General features: G+C 35.0%; 1 protein-coding gene and 1 long non-coding RNA gene across 3 annotated transcripts; one reads left to right on the forward strand and one right to left on the reverse strand.

Moving 5' to 3' along the window:
• Window positions 1-1,950: 1,950 nt before the first annotated feature.
• Window positions 1,951-17,992, forward strand: LOC144441383 (uncharacterized). 2 transcript variants are annotated; one of them, XR_013481236.1, is made up of 2 exons: window positions 1,951-2,280; window positions 17,826-17,992. It is a non-coding gene; the product is annotated as an uncharacterized LOC144441383 (long non-coding RNA). The 2 variants fall into 2 exon arrangements; XR_013481235.1 differs by lacking the exon at window positions 1,951-2,280 and adding an exon at window positions 5,645-5,778.
• Window positions 6,117-6,926, reverse strand: LOC144441382 (TNF receptor-associated factor 1-like). The gene is made up of 2 exons (XM_078130947.1): window positions 6,857-6,926; window positions 6,117-6,489 (listed from the first exon to the last, which is right to left on the reverse strand). Exons 1-2 carry the CDS (start codon window positions 6,923-6,925, stop codon window positions 6,274-6,276), a joined length of 285 nt encoding a protein of 94 aa, XP_077987073.1. The 5' UTR covers window position 6,926; the 3' UTR covers window positions 6,117-6,273.
• Window positions 17,993-18,462: the final 470 nt, after the last annotated feature.

The following is an 18,462-nucleotide window of genomic DNA, read 5'->3' on the forward strand; positions in this document are numbered from 1 at the left end:
TATACGTTGCTGCCTCGTATATTTCTATGTTGTGCGACATATTTTATGATTTATTGTAATCAATGACAGAACTTTCATCTCGATAACACACAGTGGTAAAACAACAGATGTACGTACATCCAATGTACTTGTATACAAAATACTATACTTATACTGCACATTATTTTCACACATACAATAAATCATCGGATCGTTTATTTGACACATACAATAAATCATCGGATCGTTTATAAATAAGTTATAACGTAATACCATGTTTGAGTTCCGTCAATTGCAATTAATGGTTAAGTAGAATACTTTCACTACGTTTTGAATGTGTACCAAAAACTATGCCCTAAAACGTATTAACTCAACGTGTGCTCCTTTAATGAATAATTCGATAGTTCCAATGTTTAAACTTTGTTACTGATGACATTTTCATTCTGCTAATTGAAAATGAACAACGTTAGCCCACAGCAAGGATCCTGGAATGGGGCACAAGTTCAAGTTAATATTTCTCTAAAATCGAGCGTAATGTTGACGATCCAAAAACACGTAATGACTGTGCACCCAGAACCCAAGGTTTATGCCGAAAATTACCTTTATTTCCTGGAACGCAGTCTCCTTTAACATAATATGCTACAAATATTGGATTCCACAGAGGGCAATACATTACTACTTTACTATTGTGTACACTCGGTTATATTTACAACATACAAGTAGGCTTCCATAGTCATGTAACTCGACGACAAAGTTCGATAACACCGAATTAGATCGTTGCTATGTCAACCAATTTAGTAATAGGATTTAATGAAGCATAGTACCCATTCAACGATAAATGCTAGTCATACAACACTATTGAGTATAACAACACTTTTCAAACAATATAACAAATCCATATATAGAATCCAATATCCTGAGTACAGTTGTTGTCATAGTTACCATATACATAACTGGAAAGTCCCACCGAACACAAATAGTCGGCAGAAAAATAATGATCACGTATACGATATGCGCGATATGCGACCACGCGAGACATAAATTTAATGTAATCGTAGACCATGGACAGTGGAGGCCCCTCCACTATCTATGGTAGAAGCAAGTGTTTCAATTTATTACTTGTATTTATCTGTACAGTATTTATAAACGTAAAATCATGACATTTTTTACCTGGTATATGTAGAATTTATCCATTACTACGTAAATGCATTATGTAATATACAGTCATGTACAGTCAAAGTTGACCTTAAAGTTGACTTTAAAACTAGCGTTTGTCACCACTGTCTACACGTACACATAATAGGTTGCTGTGACATTCTGCGAATTCAACTCATTGTTTAGGGTAAACGAACTACCAGCAGGTTTTATATTACAAATAAGAGCATGTTTATATATGTAATTAGGCTGTGAATATCAGCGTTCTTTTACATGTATGTGATGAATTTATCATCACACCGTACAGAGAGTGACACGTTAAATTGGCCAGATGGATTAGGACTGGGTATTTATTTTCGATTTTTAATTCAATGAAACAACATTTATCAAGTCTGTGTTTGTAACTCGATGAATTACAAACTAGGTTTGATATTGTACGCACCGTGTATTGATGTATTGTCTATAGTTTCACTGTAAATCTATTGTGTTGTTTATGTGTCAGTCACGGATGGTAGGTTTTAACATGTCAAATTTCATTTGGAACATTATGACTCAAACCTACAAAGCAATGTATATGAAAGTATTAGGTAGCAGCAGTAGTATGGTAACACAGGTTAAATGAATATAGCATTCAACAAGTATTATACCATACACGAGTCAGATTCAACAAAAAAATATGGAATATATACTCTGGTCGTTCTACGTCACGACTACGCACGTCTATGTCACAACAACACATGTCTACGTCATTGTTCTCTGTTCGAAATATTAGTCAAAACACACAAAATTACCATTACTTTCCCCGATTTTTATTTGATATTACTGGCGCTGGTATAATTCTGCATTCAGTCGGAAAATATTTGTGACCTAAGGATCGTCACTACTCATCTAGTACTACCCAGTCACCCCTGCAACATAGTGGCATCTTCTAATTTCTTTGGCAGTTTGACAGGACGGCTGTTGGAATAAATTATACTTTATTGTACAGTTTAATACTAAAGTGTATAAATGTGTTCTGGTAATCAACATACAGAGAGTGAACTCAACTTTTTAATTGCGTTTTCTTATTTCATGGTGGAAAAGGAAATTCATAAATTGAAAGATTTGGACACCACTATCAACATGTACCAAATTCAAGAATTTGATGTAAGTATTTTTCTACACATTCGGTAAAAGTTCACCTGTTTTATTTGTAGTTGACCGAAATTTATAAAAAAAAGAATACGGAATTTGATGTATTTCTGGATATTGCATTAGTGGTTCTATATTAGCTGTCTTTTAACCAAAAGTTGAAGCGAAACATGTTTTGCTCCTTGTACTGCGCGCAGTTCCATGTTTATTTATGTGTTTCAGCTGTTTGCCAGGCGGATTACTGGTATTAGCTCACCGCTATGTGGTTTGAAAATGTCCTCACATGGGTTTGCATTGGGGAATTTTTTACGCCTGAATACAGTTAGGCCTAACAAAAAAATTGTGTGGTTCCAATTACGCTCAATTTTAGAATAGGTAGGGTAGATAAAATATATATATATAAATATATATATATATATATATATATATATATATATATATATATATATATATATATATATATATATATATATATATATATATATATATATATATATTTGTTTTAAATTGTGAGTGTCTCGTTCAGGTAGTTATGTTTTCCGTTGTCCCGTCTCTGTGTGTGTTATCGGTTTCTTCTCATCAGATGTGCAGCCATTACAGATTGGAAGAACAGTTTTATATTGTCTTTTTAAGTTGATGTCAGTTTCCGCATCCACTATATATTTATTGCGAGACTTCACAGATTTCGCGAGTTTATTTTTTTTTCTCAAATACGTAAAAAAGGTTTATGATCGGCGTAAAAAGGCTAGGTGGGGTCGAGTAACCGGAAACAAACAATTTTTTAGGCCTTATAAGCCATTACACTTGATGAATAATGACAGCAGTTTGCGCAAATGTAAATTGATTTTATACCAGTAATCCTGTGGTGTAGAATAAATGACAGCTTTACCGTTCTGCTGACGTTGTCAAGAATTTGACATCGTATGCACCTTTATGTGACACGTAATATTTCAGATAATTGACGGTTCATAGGAATCTCCATGACATTTTACTATTGAAATGAGATTATATTGACATTTTCTGTTGACGTTGTTACAAACACTATTCGCTACTCCCTCATTCAAATCTGTCAATGTGTGGAACTGAAGAATATATGGTAAGGTCCTCGCTCTCAACAGGTAGTTTCAGGTACATTACCATGGCGACCGCGCGTGTTAATGAATTAAAAACGTAGTTATTATCAATGTGCTTATAGTGGAGAAAAAAAAAATCCACGGTAGTTATTTACATGGTATTTTGCAGAAAACTACATTCTGAAGGTATCTTCCCACAACATTAAAACGATATAGAACGTACATGTATCCATGTAAGTCAACAATTAGCAATTGTATTAAATGTTTGTATGTGTAATAGTATATAGAGGAACCTTGGCAATCCTGGTTGTATTATGTTGGATTGAAATCAGGAATTGAAACATCTCATTTGACGATAGCATTTAACACTGTCAGCAATGAGTAGGATAAGAGAAGAGAAACACTGTTAATTTACATGTTATTTGTTGATGTCAAGTATATTTCTATAACTCATACAGTAATGGGAAATGAGTATGCCGTCAACTAGTATAGTTTCATTACTTTACCCGAGAGTTGAAGAGAATTAACTGTTAATTTATAAGTTATGTTTAATTTTGATATCAAGTATATTTCTATAACTCATACAGTAATGGAAAGTTCAGCTGAATTAGTCAACTCGTTCCATTATATCCGAGAGTTGAAGTGAAACATAACTATTTCATTTCAAATTCCTGCTATCAATACGTCATAGTCCCAAAATTATTACCCTATAAAACATTCAGAGTCTCGTGAGTATTTTATGACACATTCTCAAACCAAAGAATATAATAGTAACGGCAGTTGGTGCTTATAAATAAATCCGTCTAGCCTTGTAGGACGGTCCACAGCTGCACCTTCGGCGAAAGCAAAATGTCAATTTATATACAGTCTGTTACATTTGGAGTGCCTAAAATAGGTTAACATTATCAAAACTTAGATACGGTAACGTGTAGTTATAGACCAGACCCTGCTCTTTTCAACACGCCACCTTTATGGCTCTTCTGAGATATAGTTACATTGTGAGTACTATAAGGTATAGCACAGTCTCGCTGCCATGACATTCGTCTCTCTGTGAGGTGCACGATGTGCACCCGAGCGGCGAAATCGCGACTGGGAGTCGCGAGGAGCGAGTTACTTGCCATGAACGTCTTCGTGATAGGTCACTCACTTCTCGTGGAATATATGACCACTTGTTATCCATAGGCAGTGTCTGTGATTAATCTCTCTCCAACGTCTATGGGTGTAGATTAAACCAGTAGAATAATGTTTTTTCATTGCTTCAAATTCTATGTAGCTAACACTATAACAGTACGCGTTTAAGATGTGAATATCTATTTACAAGTCTGTCATTTTTACCATAACATATTGATGACTTTTGGTTCTGGTGAAATGAAGTCAATCTATCAACCAAGCACAGCTAGCTTGTCATATTGATGTTTCACTTGTAGTACTATTTGGGTCAAATGGTCGATATGGAAGCGAACAGCTGGTATGACTGTCTAAAAATATTTCATGAATATTTTCCATATCATAAAATCATATCAAGTAATATTTAAACTGAAGATTTTCGAATAAATTCAGGAATGATTATTATTGCTAGACTTTTGGGCAATTTTTCAAATGAACATATAAATACCAAACATTTTTTAGACGCCTGAAGCGATGTAATCGAAGCATAACGAAGATGCACTCTTATAAATAGCAGACAGTGACGGTTTTGAAAGGAAATTTCCACTCCAAAAATTAAGCACTGACGTGTTCCAGCACAAACCAGCAATACACAAAATAATTAAAATGTCGCCCCTTTTAATCTGCATATTTATTACATTGTTTTGAAGCAAAACTTGAATTAATGTAATTGTACGATTATTGTCAAACATAAACTCGTACATACGAAACGAAGGACACTTTTACACACTGTATCAGTTCGTTTATAGGTAGAACCTCAGACAACTTGTCTTGTAAGAAACTTGTTTGTGCACAGACAAGTTGTCTGTGGTTTGTGGTAAGAACGCGTGAGATCATAACCAGAACAAGAAGTCTTTGTTTGCTGCATTCTATGGTTTGTGTCTTCAGGTAAATGACGACACGGGTGATGAGTTTTTCTCATGCTAGTAGAGAAAAAAGAAATTGAACTTTGACCTCAGGAATACTTGAAGTGAGATGAAACATAACGTACCATATGACATTTCTAACAATAGTTTTACGTTTGCAAAGTAACCCTAAATGAGTCATAAAGAGTCACACACTGTATCCAACGGTGGGTAGAACAACTGTTTCGACAGTATCGAAACGAACGCGTCAGTACAGTATGCCTCAGACGCTGACGGTAGTATGTGTTCAGAGGACGTTATTTGGGATAATAAGTTGAATCTCGATTTTTAAGAACTTTAAACTCAGTACGATATGACGGAATCACAAACAATCGATAACACCAGTACGAGGACAGAACAGAAAGCCGGTAAGAATTGTTATGATATTTAGAGCGAGACATTCCTTCCAGCGTTACCGTGTTCGTCTGATGCAAACAGGTGTGTCATGTCGATGCCTACTCTAACAGACTGTCTTATCTGAACAATACGATATACTCAGAATAACGGTATACATGTATAGTGCTATTACTCGTGATATTAATATTCAGGAAAGCATATATTTATTACTATTATGTATTCAATTTCCATTTCTAGTACACTCTTAAGCAAATGAATAGTTCTGCCAAGCTACATATACCGTATATAGTGCGAGTACTCATTGAATAACAAACCCATTTAACATAGCTTTATAATCAAATTGGGTTGTGCCAGTGCTCACACCACTTAAGGTCTGAGGCCAGTGCAAGCAGTAAACCAAAGAGTGTATTAAGACGACGTATATTTCAACTAGTCTACAGGGAACACCAGGGATCTAGTTAGCTACACTATGTTACAGCTAAATCTGTTCTTCATAATACATTACACTACAGTCCAGTTGTATCAACCTTAATCTTTACAAACATATCATCTTTTACAAAACGGTCGATATTGTCGTTGAATTGAGATAACTTAACGAATAACGGAGAACCGTAAGCTATGGCATCGTCTTTACTGGGTCGACGACCTTCAACTGCGTTTTTCGGCTGATGGACCTCCTGGATATTTTCTCCGTTCTCTTGGTCAATTAAGGTGAAAGTGACCTGTGAAAAATAGATTTAAATTATTGTCTATGTTGTACAGTTTAAGAACATTTACGTTTTCTCCTAAACTAATTCTACTTTAATTCAGCTGCTTTAGAGTTGTAATTATTGAAGATGAATTACCCAATGCAATATACATTTATGATAAACCCATTTTAATATACTTAAGTACAGCAGATCTATAGGAAACGAACTTCTAATAACGAAACTCAATTAATTGTTCGATTTTTTTATAACTACGAATCAAACTCTCGCATTTTCTCTGTGGCGCCCTCAGTGGTCAGTTAAGAATCGTTGAATGTGCACTTTTTCTTTCCTCGCTTTGCAAAACGTAACAATGACATAAGCCTTAATAAATAATCCTAACCTTTTGTGTAAAAGGCCACTCCAGTAGATCATCATAGTCGCCTTGCATGACAACCAGATAGATGGACATATATATACCTCTTCCAATCTCATCTCCATTCAGATATAGCATAGCACACATCTTGTAGCCATAGCGACTGGTATAGAAGCAGGAGGAGACAATTGCAGGTGTTGTGCCCTCAATGGCTCGTTGTCGACGTTTTGTAAAGTCGTTGACTATGATGATCATGGTACCGTCGTATGTAACAGTTTCTAGAGCCTTTAAACGCATTTGTAGACCTGCTTTCCAAGCGGTTTGGACTGCAAGCACAGCATATCTGCCATTAACTTTTCTTTTCATTGCTTTCATTCTGTCTTGAATTATTTTGGACTCCTCTTCTAATGCTTTCACTCTTTCTGCGTTAACGCTGGACTTTGCTCTGAGATTGCTGAGTTGGTCCTGGAGTTTAGTCGAAATAAAGAGTTCTAGATTTATGATAATAATACTCATTTCACCAGTAGCTGAGACGACGTGGTTGAATGTACTCTTAGCACTCTTGTAGTCACCAGACATCTTAGAGGCACTGTAAAGAAACCAAACGGATACAAGTTTGAAAACGGGAGTAGGTATGAGTCTTATTATTCTCCAAAGCATACAGTGTGGTTTAGCCATTGAGCGTCATAGAGCAAAACAATGTTTTTGGATTTTGTCGCTATATAAACTTTGCTGATTGATTGATTGATTGATTGATAATGACTTTCCATTTAATGAAATGAAAATATCAATCAATAGTGCCATACAAATCGATGTGATGTATCAATATATCACGCAGTTTGCAGTTGATATTTTTTGTTTAAAGAAAGATTGCTATTTCGGAATCTTACGCAGATTTTGGGTACACTAAATTTTGAAGTGCTGATAGGTTTTTAATGATAGATACCATTTTTACAAATATTTAAAAAATGTTATACAAATTTTATTTTAATTTGTAACGTGCACTTATTGATGGCAGTTATTTAGTAGAATTTGAATTAATTTCAAGACAAAGCTGAGTTTCATTTCTTTTGATTCCACATTGAAATGTCGAAATTTTAAGGGTAATGGGGGGGGGGGGACGCAAGATAAACATTTTATATAGATGACAAGAATTACCTAAATATTGGCGGGACTCACTTTGGCAAGGTTTCCTCTTAAAAAGCATGCCTTGCCAGAGCTTTGAGCTGTATTAGTATGACACTGTCTAATTTTGTTTTCGTGTTATACCTGAAGCCATGGCCATTCACGGTGGGGCATAGTGGGGTGTCCAACTTGCCCGGTGTTAGCATTACCTAGAGAACAGGTACAGGGCAATGTACATGATTACAAGAGTGATAATTTATGTATTACAGGAGGTCACATGCTGATTCACTGGGGTCACATCTATGACGTATATTGGCATAGTTTGAGACAATAGTACAATAGACATTGTGCTTAGGGAGATAAGCCATACGCATGCTCAACCGTTTCAGACAGAAAACTGCTGTAAATTACAATTAAGACGTCACGTGATGTTTATTCTCATACTGGACTGTGATATTTAACACAATCGGTATGTAGCCCAAGTTGTGATATGGGTGTCTCATGAACTGTAAGGAAATGGATATATTTGCTCGAGTTATACACTCAGCAAACTTTTTCCTCCTTCCGGGCCAGTAATTCTCATACTGTTAACTCTCTATTGAAATTGGTATAAGGTATGTGAAAATAGTTCTCCAGTTCAGTCAAAATTTGCGAGTCTGTTATGATAGTTAACTATTGTTTAAAGATAGTTTAGGCCCTACCGGTTCTAATCATAGATACAAATGATTGGATGGGGAGAGGTGGTGTGCCAAACAAAAATTCACACGTCATAAACTTTATTTTAAAAGAATTAACCTGGAAACTAACGAAAGTTATCTAATCAGTAACAGACTGTTCCTTTAACTACCATTACTGCAATATTCACACTGTAGCTTTTTAAAGACTTTACAAATCAAATACTCTAATATCATTTCTTGACATGCGTCACATAAGGTGGATTTGAAAACAAATCACCACTCTAATGTAGCTACCTAAACATATCACTTCTTGTCATATCATAGGTTTACAATTGTTTCGAGCCAATCGATGTGGCTGGCAAAACTAAGGTTTGATAAGCTTCAAGACACAGTTCTCCGAACCATACACAAGCTCAACTTTTCTCCTCTGTCGACATTAGGGCATGTCATATACACGTACATGTCAACGTGTCATGACAAAGCGGATCCTGTGATTTTAAACGGACCGACAGATTCAAATCAATATATTCAAATCAATAACCATTAACTTGGAAATGTAAATTCCTAACTACACCATGAAATTATATTATTTGTGATAAACTAAAGTTCAATTATGATTTAAATAGGAGTTTTTGCCAAATTTACCTGATATCCAATTATCCCAAAATAGTTCCAATCGTGTTATATATAATTCATTTGATTTTGTGTTTAAGTTATCTTAACATTCTTGGACCACTATATTAATGTGGTCCTTGGTAGCGACTTCTTCTTTTTGAAAAACGCACAATGTATGTGTCAGGTCCACCCAATTTTAGACAATTCAGTTTGTATACCAAAGCCTACTGTTGTGTACATTCTTTGAATACAGAGTCTGGGACACCTGAATTGCGGCTACTTACTTTGATGTATAATAGCCATTGTACTTTGTACACAGCCTAGCCTCATATTTCATTGTTCGCCATGTCTACCAAGGTATTTACTGTCAAGCATTAACTCTGTGCAGTGGTACAAATCTTACCCGTGTATGTATTATATTCCAACAACAATTCAAATTCGGTTGGCACTATACTCTGTTGTCGCAAAAGGAGTGGTTGACCTGTACTGCACAGCGCATGATGAACTACACTCGAAAATGTTATTATCTGACTGGTGATATATTCAAGATTGGTAAAAAAAAACTACAGTTTTTTTGGTCAGATCTGGTTTTGCCAAATCCGATTTGGCACTTTCTTGAACTCATGGTATATTTTCGTGTCAGATCCCATTTAATTACTCACAACTATTATAGGAGCGCGCGCTTGGCCAGTACAGTCAAGCACATGCTGACCTTTAACCTAACGAGGAATGAACACCTGACTTGATAACATGACCAAGATAGGGGAAGTCCAAGTCGGACCTGTGTTTTTTTTTGCCAATACCATTTTTTTCAATTTATTGAATCAATTATAATTGTCACAAATTTGTACGTGGGCCATTCATATTAGGGAATTGAAATAATCCGACTACTCTCAATCGTTGTCTATAATCTCTCCCTATCCTATATAGTCGTTCGGCCTGGCCAAGTGTCGACATGTCGACATGAGTGGTGAACAATTCGAACGAATTTTCGCCCATCGGAAATATCCTGCAAATTACGATGAATTCAAATAAATCCGTCTATTACATGACTTACTTTGCTGGTTTAGTGTGTTAAGTATTGATTGATATTATACGGTTGACTTGACCAAATGAGATAAACATTCTGTTCCCCGGCACGTAAGCTTATCGGCTGTCAAAGAGGAAATTCTCGGGGCATATGATCTCGATGAATGAGCCCTACTCTACCGGAACATGTTGGATCAGTTTAATATCTGTTTGGGATCTTTTATGTACCCGGCAAACCTGTCATCTCTGCAATCACATTGATTTGTGTACATACTATACACAATTTAGGATATTAAGATGAATATTTAGATGGCCTTAGTCTTTAAAGTCGATGAAATAGTGGTCTAGTTTATTTTATCATAACCTTACGGATGACATAGAACTGACTCCGACGAACAAAATTTATAAAGGTACAACAAAAACATGAACCTTTTTATGCTGGATTAGCATTTATGCAGATAATGTTTAACTTACCTGTGTTTATTTTGCTTACGTGAGAATACTAAGTGCTATCCAGCTACAAAGACGCAGACCTTTCCTAGACCAGACAACACAAAGCGGCCATATTGCAAAAGCGAGAATGAGGCTAGGCATACTGGGTTTTATTATTATTTATTGATGGGGCGACAGACAGGAAAAGGAAGAGATGTTCAAAAAGGAATATCGATTCAGAAACAGTTATTCTTGGCATATCAAAGCAAATGTTGGCCCTTTTATTTGAATAGTAAACATAAGCACAGATTTTAATTTGTGGGGTTATTTATCACATTCATTTGGTAACTACCCCATCCCCCTGCTCTCCTCTTGTAAAATGGTACTGACCATTAAAAAACCTATCGTCACTCCAACCATATTGCCATTGACTTTGGTTAATGTGACCACTTAAAAATAGTTTGATTAAAAGAGTTTAGTAACATGTGAAGCAAGTTTGAAAATTAAACTAAGAAGGAAAATATTGAAATATACCTATGCATGGTCATCAACATAAGTTTATTACTGAAACGATTTAGAAATTGTTGTGAATATTTCAAATAAGGTATGTCTTAGCACTTGAAGTGGAGGATCAATTTGGAAAACAATCATTTAGAGTGAGTGTATTTTTTGTCACAAATACAACTAAAACATGGCATTTCATTTTCATGGCATGGGAGGACTCTAAGTAATCTTTGCCAAAGATTACTATAGGTTTAAGAATGGTCATTTATATATTACAGGAAGTAAGACATACATGCATGCATACATAATGCATTCATGGGTTAAGATATAAAGTGTAGGGTGATGGCTTGGAGAGGAAAAGAGGACCCCCTCACACCTTGAGAAGATGGAAGGAGAGGAGGGGATTGAATTTTTTCCACCTCTCCTGTCAACTTTGACCACTTAAGCCAAATTTCACTGTTTCGGAAGAATACAAGAAGCGTCATCAGCAGGTCAGGGCGTTTTCCATGCCTCCCCTGCAATCAATGAACACGTGTTAACTCCTCCATGAAAAGCATGTTCCATTGACTATTTTCATTCATTCTTTCTTTACTTCTTGAGTAAATGGCAGTTTAATTCACTCATTTCGAGGTCGTTGCAAAAGAGGCCTATAGTCTAATTTCAATCTTACTGCATTGGACATCCCTTGAGGCAAATTTGTATGTAAAGCCAGTAATGTCTTTTTCATTTGTGTGGCTATATACAAGCAATAACAATCTCAGTGAGCTGTGTCTGCCATTGTACTGAATGGGTGGTTGGCTTGATTAATGACTTCATCGAACACGGTGTATGTCTTGGTATGTCATATATTTTTAGTGTTCAATTCACAAATATTATTATTATCTTTATTTTGCAACCAAACACAAAGAGGGGGTTGAAATCATACAATTTAAAATCGCAAAAACACAGGAAAACACTGACTAAAAGAGTACAGACAGCAAGGCTAAAATGTTTAAGAATGATTCCTAATGAAAGGTTACAAAGCTAAAGAAAGGTAAGACATAAAAATATACTGATTACTGTTAAAAAGGTCTATACAAGCTCAAAGACATTCTGTCAAGCCATCATTTGTAATTGTACAAAGCGTATAGTATGAAACTGTTTTTGAATCGTTCGGTTCTACATCTGGGAATACTATATTTTTTTGAGTGACGGGTCTTCCTTGTTGAGGTTGGATTGATCAAGTAATTTAATTTGTCATTACTAATACATATTTTCCACAAAATTGATTGGCATATTGTATCTCTCCTCAGCGTTAGAGTTTTGATATTGGTAGGGACACATTCCGGATATGTCTGAGGAAAAATAATCCGGAATGCTCTTTTTTGTACCATCTCAATTTGTTGTGCTTGATCACTTGTAAGTGCATTATGCCACAGTGGACAAGCGTATTCTACCACTGGTCGTATAATTGAGGTATAGTACAGCAATAAGTGCTTAGTACTCAATCCTGATCTCTTGAGTAGAGTAAGAAAATACAACCGTTTAGATGCTTTACTGTATATATAATCAACATGATCTGACCATGAAAGAGTATTATTTATCATTACCCCGAGAAGTTTCTGAACAGTGATTCTTTCGACGACTGTATCATTTATTTTGGTGAGGGGAATTTCTCGTTGGTCTTTCTTAAATGAGATTATCATGTCTTTTGTTTTGTCTGGATTTAATTTCATATTGTTTTCAATGGATGAATTAAACTACAACAATGTCAGACAATCAATCAAAGTGCAATTTAATAGTATTCTAGAAGAGAGAGTTGTGAAATTGTTAAGCTCCAATGAACTATGCAAGTATTTCAAGTCAGCATAGTCTTTCAGTTCATTGATCAGATACAGTGAATATGCTTTGAAATACATGAAATATGCACCATGTGTTGAACATAGACAACTTTTAGTCTGAGTTTTGGCTTTGATCAAATCTAGCCTACCTTCCAGTTCATCATCAGCATTTACCAAATATAGCATATATTTTTACATATTATAAGACAATCACTACCTGATCAAATGAAATCCTACAATGATAACTGAAATCATAATTACATGAAACACAATGAAGGGACAATTAAATCATAACATCACTGTATAGGAATTAATAGAATAACAAAAGAAGTAATAAATCTGTACGCATTTCAATAAGTACTATATTATATTGCTTGTTTTCAGAGAAATTAAAACATTATACATTTGTAGGTTGTGTTTATATACCATGTTTTCACTGATTACAGAAGACAAAGAAAACAGAAAGTTTATCGTTGGAATGCAAATAACAGTGCCTATAGAGTTTATCCATTTTTAAACGAGTTAAACTTACATAGGTGACAAATAGCCTTGTAATAGTATCAATGAAGAAAACACCTGGGACTGAATATGTCCCGTTCTTTTCAAAGTATTGGCAAAATACTTAAGAAAATGTTTGAATTATAGGTTGCAATTCTTATGTCGACTGAACTTATATTATGTTCAGTAGTGCTATAGACTTGGTGAAATGTGTATGTGTTATGTGTGTATGTGTACATGCATAAATGACAAAGTAAAAAAAAAAAAAAGCTGGGCCGATAGATTTGGCATTATATGACTTAAGGTGTCCAGTTGGGAAATTATTCAAATCAAAAGATTCTCACCATAGATAAGAGATTTGGCTAAAAACATTACCGGACCATGCAGAATAGTCACAATTCTAGTGAAGTTCTTGGAGTGTCTAGATGTAGAAATCTTCAAGACATAATGACCACGTTCTTAAAATGTATATAAGTTATGATAAATGACTTTTGGTTGAAAATTTGAAATCGAAAACAAGACAGTTTGCAAGAGAGTTTGTTGTTAAATTCGGTGGGTGTCTTTAGGGATGTAAAGATAAAGGAACTCTTCATGACATGTATGTTGACCTATTCTTAATATGCAAAGTTTGTCCATATATGTAATTGCAGTCATAAATCATAAACCAAGACACTACAGGGGAGATTTTTTTATATTCTCAGCTGTCTCAATGAGATGGCAAGCCCATCCTATCTATGACATATAAATGGGATAAATGTGCCATCTAAGCATACTGAAATCCATAGGTTTATAGTATTAAACAGGCAAACATTTGAACTTCAGTTTCCTTTTCCACCCATATTCAGTTGATACAACAATCTAGGAACAATTCATATGAATAGGTTTTTTCAAATCATCTTTTCTCATCTTGTTACACCATAGACATGGAGAGGAAGCTTATACAAATTGCAGTTTCCTCTGAGTATTGTTCGTCACTAGTACGTTTCCTACATAAAAACTTTAACTAACTACATTTTATCTATATGTAAGTAGTATTTATATCCCGGACTTCAGTTGCATGGTTTAGAATTTGTGTAATCATGTTTTCTTGTAAGATTGTTCAGTAATACTATTTGGTTGCTGCCTTGTCTCAACCATGTCTGCAGCTGAACAAGAGAAAATACTACACATTTACAAACAAGCAAAAGACCATGCAATTAATTAATTTAGACACCTTGACCTCTGAATGCATTATGTGCTTGAAGTCCACAAAAAAACCCGGACTCAGCATGAAACCCTGCCTAAAACCAATATTATAACTGAAATGATCAGACATATTGTCCACAATTCTTACACAACACTTGACATCAACATGATTACTTTCAATACAATATAACGTTTTGTCACCCATCCAACCAGCACTTGGTACTGTCTTGCTTGACCTACATTGTCAAACCTCGAAAATCTGGAACTAAACGATAGAAATTGTTATCTTTCTGTTAGATATTTTGAATTAAGGCACTAGGAATGAACATATTATTGACTGCCTGGCTTGATTCTTTGGAATTGTTATGGTTGCTTTCTCGATCTATTTCAACGTTTAAATCAAACCAGTTCTGTGTAGAGTATTCCTTTAGTTTCGAGGATTTTCACTGATTTGTAATAATTTTGATAATGGGATAGCCTTAAAAGTATTGACTGCTGTCCAATCCCTGTTCTACACTTAAAGTATAGGCCATTAAGCCATTTTCTTCCGTTTCCTTGGTGGCGAACTATCCGGACTGTCGTTACTGACATCTTTCGTAGCACCATCCATTTTAACATGGTCATTAACCGGGGTGTCACCAAGAACCATTGCTTCGATGTTTTCATTGTATCCTGGCTGTAACACACCATCACTTGGTTGTGAAAAGTCCTGTAACATGACAAATGAACAAATATACTAAAGCCTCTGAAACATTTATGAGGGGAGGATATAACTGAAATATGTATAGTAGCACCTTCGAAAATATGATGCTGGTAATTATAGTTTAAATTGTATCATAATTACTGCTTAGATCTGCTTAATTGATGGCCTGGAGTATTTACACAACATACATAGGAGGAAAAGCCACATATAATTTTTGGAACATTGGAATCTTAACACTGTCTTCATATTCCATGCAGCATATATTTTTAATCTTTAAAATTAAGTTACTTACACTTGATGCAAGATTTTTAGATTCTCGACATCTTGTGTAAGAACTGAAGTTGTACTCGTCATCATTGTTTCCATCGTCTTTCTGGTCTGTCGAATATGAACTCATGTCGGTGGTCTTTCAAAATCATCCAGCACCAAATATCGCACTCCTGAAATAAATTGAATATACATAATACATAATGCCTTTCATGTGTGGCATTCTTTGCTGTGTAAATTTTATAATCGAAAAGTAGTAATAATGCAATTGGTCAGGCTAAGATTAAACAACACTTGACACTTGACCCCTCTTACCAGAACCAAACGATACCATTGACAATGGCTGGTTCGTGATATCCATACCGTATTTCAAGAAATCTGCGTATTTCAACTGTCATAATTTGGTGGTTTATGTACTAATGTTAGGTAATTCTGTGATATCCGTCAAACATGATAAATCTGAGCATTTGCAATAAAAACTCACCGGGATATAAAATATTCTTTACAATTCTGTTCACTGTAAAATTCTGATAAAATGGCGTCAGCAATCTGCGCATGTGTATATTAGTCGTAGTCGACAATCTTATCAGCTGTTCGACCTATGACCCACATTTATTAGTGATTTTATCTTTGTATAATATTGGCTATCAATTTCCGAGTAGAAAGTAAAGGAATAAAATAAATATACAGCCTGCAATACTAAGTTCATTCGTCTAAAACCTTTGGAATCATCAAATTTGTCTCCCTGGGGCGTTTTCTACTATATAGTATATATCCAATTGAATGGTCTGTGACATGAAATAGTTCACACTGTCATGGTAATTCTGTGGTTGTTTTTGCCAATACATATTTTGTTAAAGAGTACACTGAGAAGGGAGAGGAGGTCTTTGTATGGTTAAGTGCATAAAACTACTGCTTGTTAACAAAACATGAATCAAATGTTAACCTAAATAACAGTTTAATTGATCATGGCATTTCATGAACCTGTAATTGGCGCATTTGTTGACAAGTTGGAATATTATATTACCATCACGTTGGTGGGCAAAACATTTAAAAGAAAACAACAAACAAGCTAACGTACACTGTCTATGTAGCAGCCGGGTGTTCCTTACACCACAATAAAACTGAAAGGACGATTTGATTTTAGAGTGAAAGAATTAACTTGTATATCAAGTGCCAATACATTGGAGTGACCTGGCTGAAATCCTTCATTGTGATAAACACATCACCTCAGTCTCAGCTAAAACGAACAAAGTATATACCTTTCTCTACCATAAAATTAGCGGCTGTCCTATCACTGTCCACACCTGTTGTTACAAAGGACTTGTACGTCCAACTATGTGATATGCCTGACCAGTTTGGGATCCACATCAACAGAACCTATCAAGCAAACTTGAAATAGCTCAACACAGAGAATTTACCAGGACTTCAGTCACACAAGTAGCGCCACAGACCTTGTTATGAAACAGAACTTACTAACACTAAAACCTCATAATAATTTCAAAGCCATCATTTGATGTACTAGATCAGGAATAAATCCATCGATATTATGCCAAGAACAGGAATCATCCAGGAAAACAAACCAGTAACAAGAGGACATCCCAATACTGTCTGTCTATCTATCTGTCTGTCTGTCTGTCTGTCTGTCTGTCTGTCTGTCTGTCTGTCTGTCTGTCTGTCTGTCTGTCTGTCTGTCTGTCTGTCTGTCTGTCTGTCTGTCTGTCTGTCTGTCTGTCTGTCTCAGTTTTTTTCCATTGTCTTTGTTTGTGCATGTCCTTTCCACCTCCTGCCCACCTGCCTACCTGTTGTGTCAGTGTTCATTATAAGTTTAAGATTTAACCACTCTTTCACTTTCTATCTGTCACCCTTATTACAGTGACATAATCTATGTGACTGGAACCAAATAACCATACTAATTAAGAATAACTTATAGTTGATATGATTATTTAAAAAACAATTACATTTACGTACAGATTGAAATGATTATTTTGTTTATTTCAGGGGTGGTCCCCATCAGTTAATGTATTTTCTTCATACGTTATCAATAATAGTGTTGCACTAAAGAGTACTATCATTCCAGATTACATTTCTTCCTCACTCGCATATATGCTAATATACTTTCTTATTATGTTCTCTTCCAGGTGATATAAGGCATTACATTATCTCCTGGACCTGTCATAATTTTGGAACCATAAACTCTTCTGGAAACAATGAGAACCATCTATGGGATTGCCATTTTTATCATCAAATATGGGATTATTGAAATTTTACAATTGTACAGTGGATTTCTTGAACATATCTACACTAAAAGAGGAATGAAATAAAATTATGAAAACAAAACAATAAATGTGTTTGTTTGTTTGTTTGTTTGTTTGTTTGTTTGTTTGTTTGTTTGTTTGTTTGTTTGTTTGTTTGTGTGTGTGTATGTATGTATGTATGTATGTATGTATGTATGTATGTATCTATGTATGATGTATGTGTGTATGTATGTATGTATGTATGTATGTATGTATGTATGTATGTATGTATATATGTATGTATGTGTGTATGTGTGTATGTATGTATGTATGTATGTATGTATGTATGTATGTATGTATGTGTGTGTGTGTGTGTGTATGTATGCATGCATGCATGCATGCATGTATGTATGTATGTATGTATGTATGTATGTATTTATGTATGTATGTATGTATGTATGTATGTATGTATGTATGATGTATGTGTGTATGCATGTATGTATGTATGTATGTATGTATGTATGTATGTATGTATGTATGA

Source organism: Glandiceps talaboti, chromosome 10 (genome assembly GCF_964340395.1).
Source record: "Glandiceps talaboti chromosome 10, keGlaTala1.1, whole genome shotgun sequence".
Taxonomy (NCBI): domain Eukaryota; kingdom Metazoa; phylum Hemichordata; class Enteropneusta; family Spengelidae; genus Glandiceps; species Glandiceps talaboti.

Bases quoted from the DNA above. Each gene is read 5' to 3' on its own strand.
- LOC144441382 (XM_078130947.1), bottom strand. From the start codon at position 6,925: ATGTCCATCTATCTGGTTGTCATGCAAGGCGACTATGATGATCTACTG. The intron at 6,490-6,856 runs GTTAGGATTATT...TATTTTTCACAG, and splicing joins AGTGGCCTTTTACACAAAAG to GTCACTTTCACCTTAATTGA.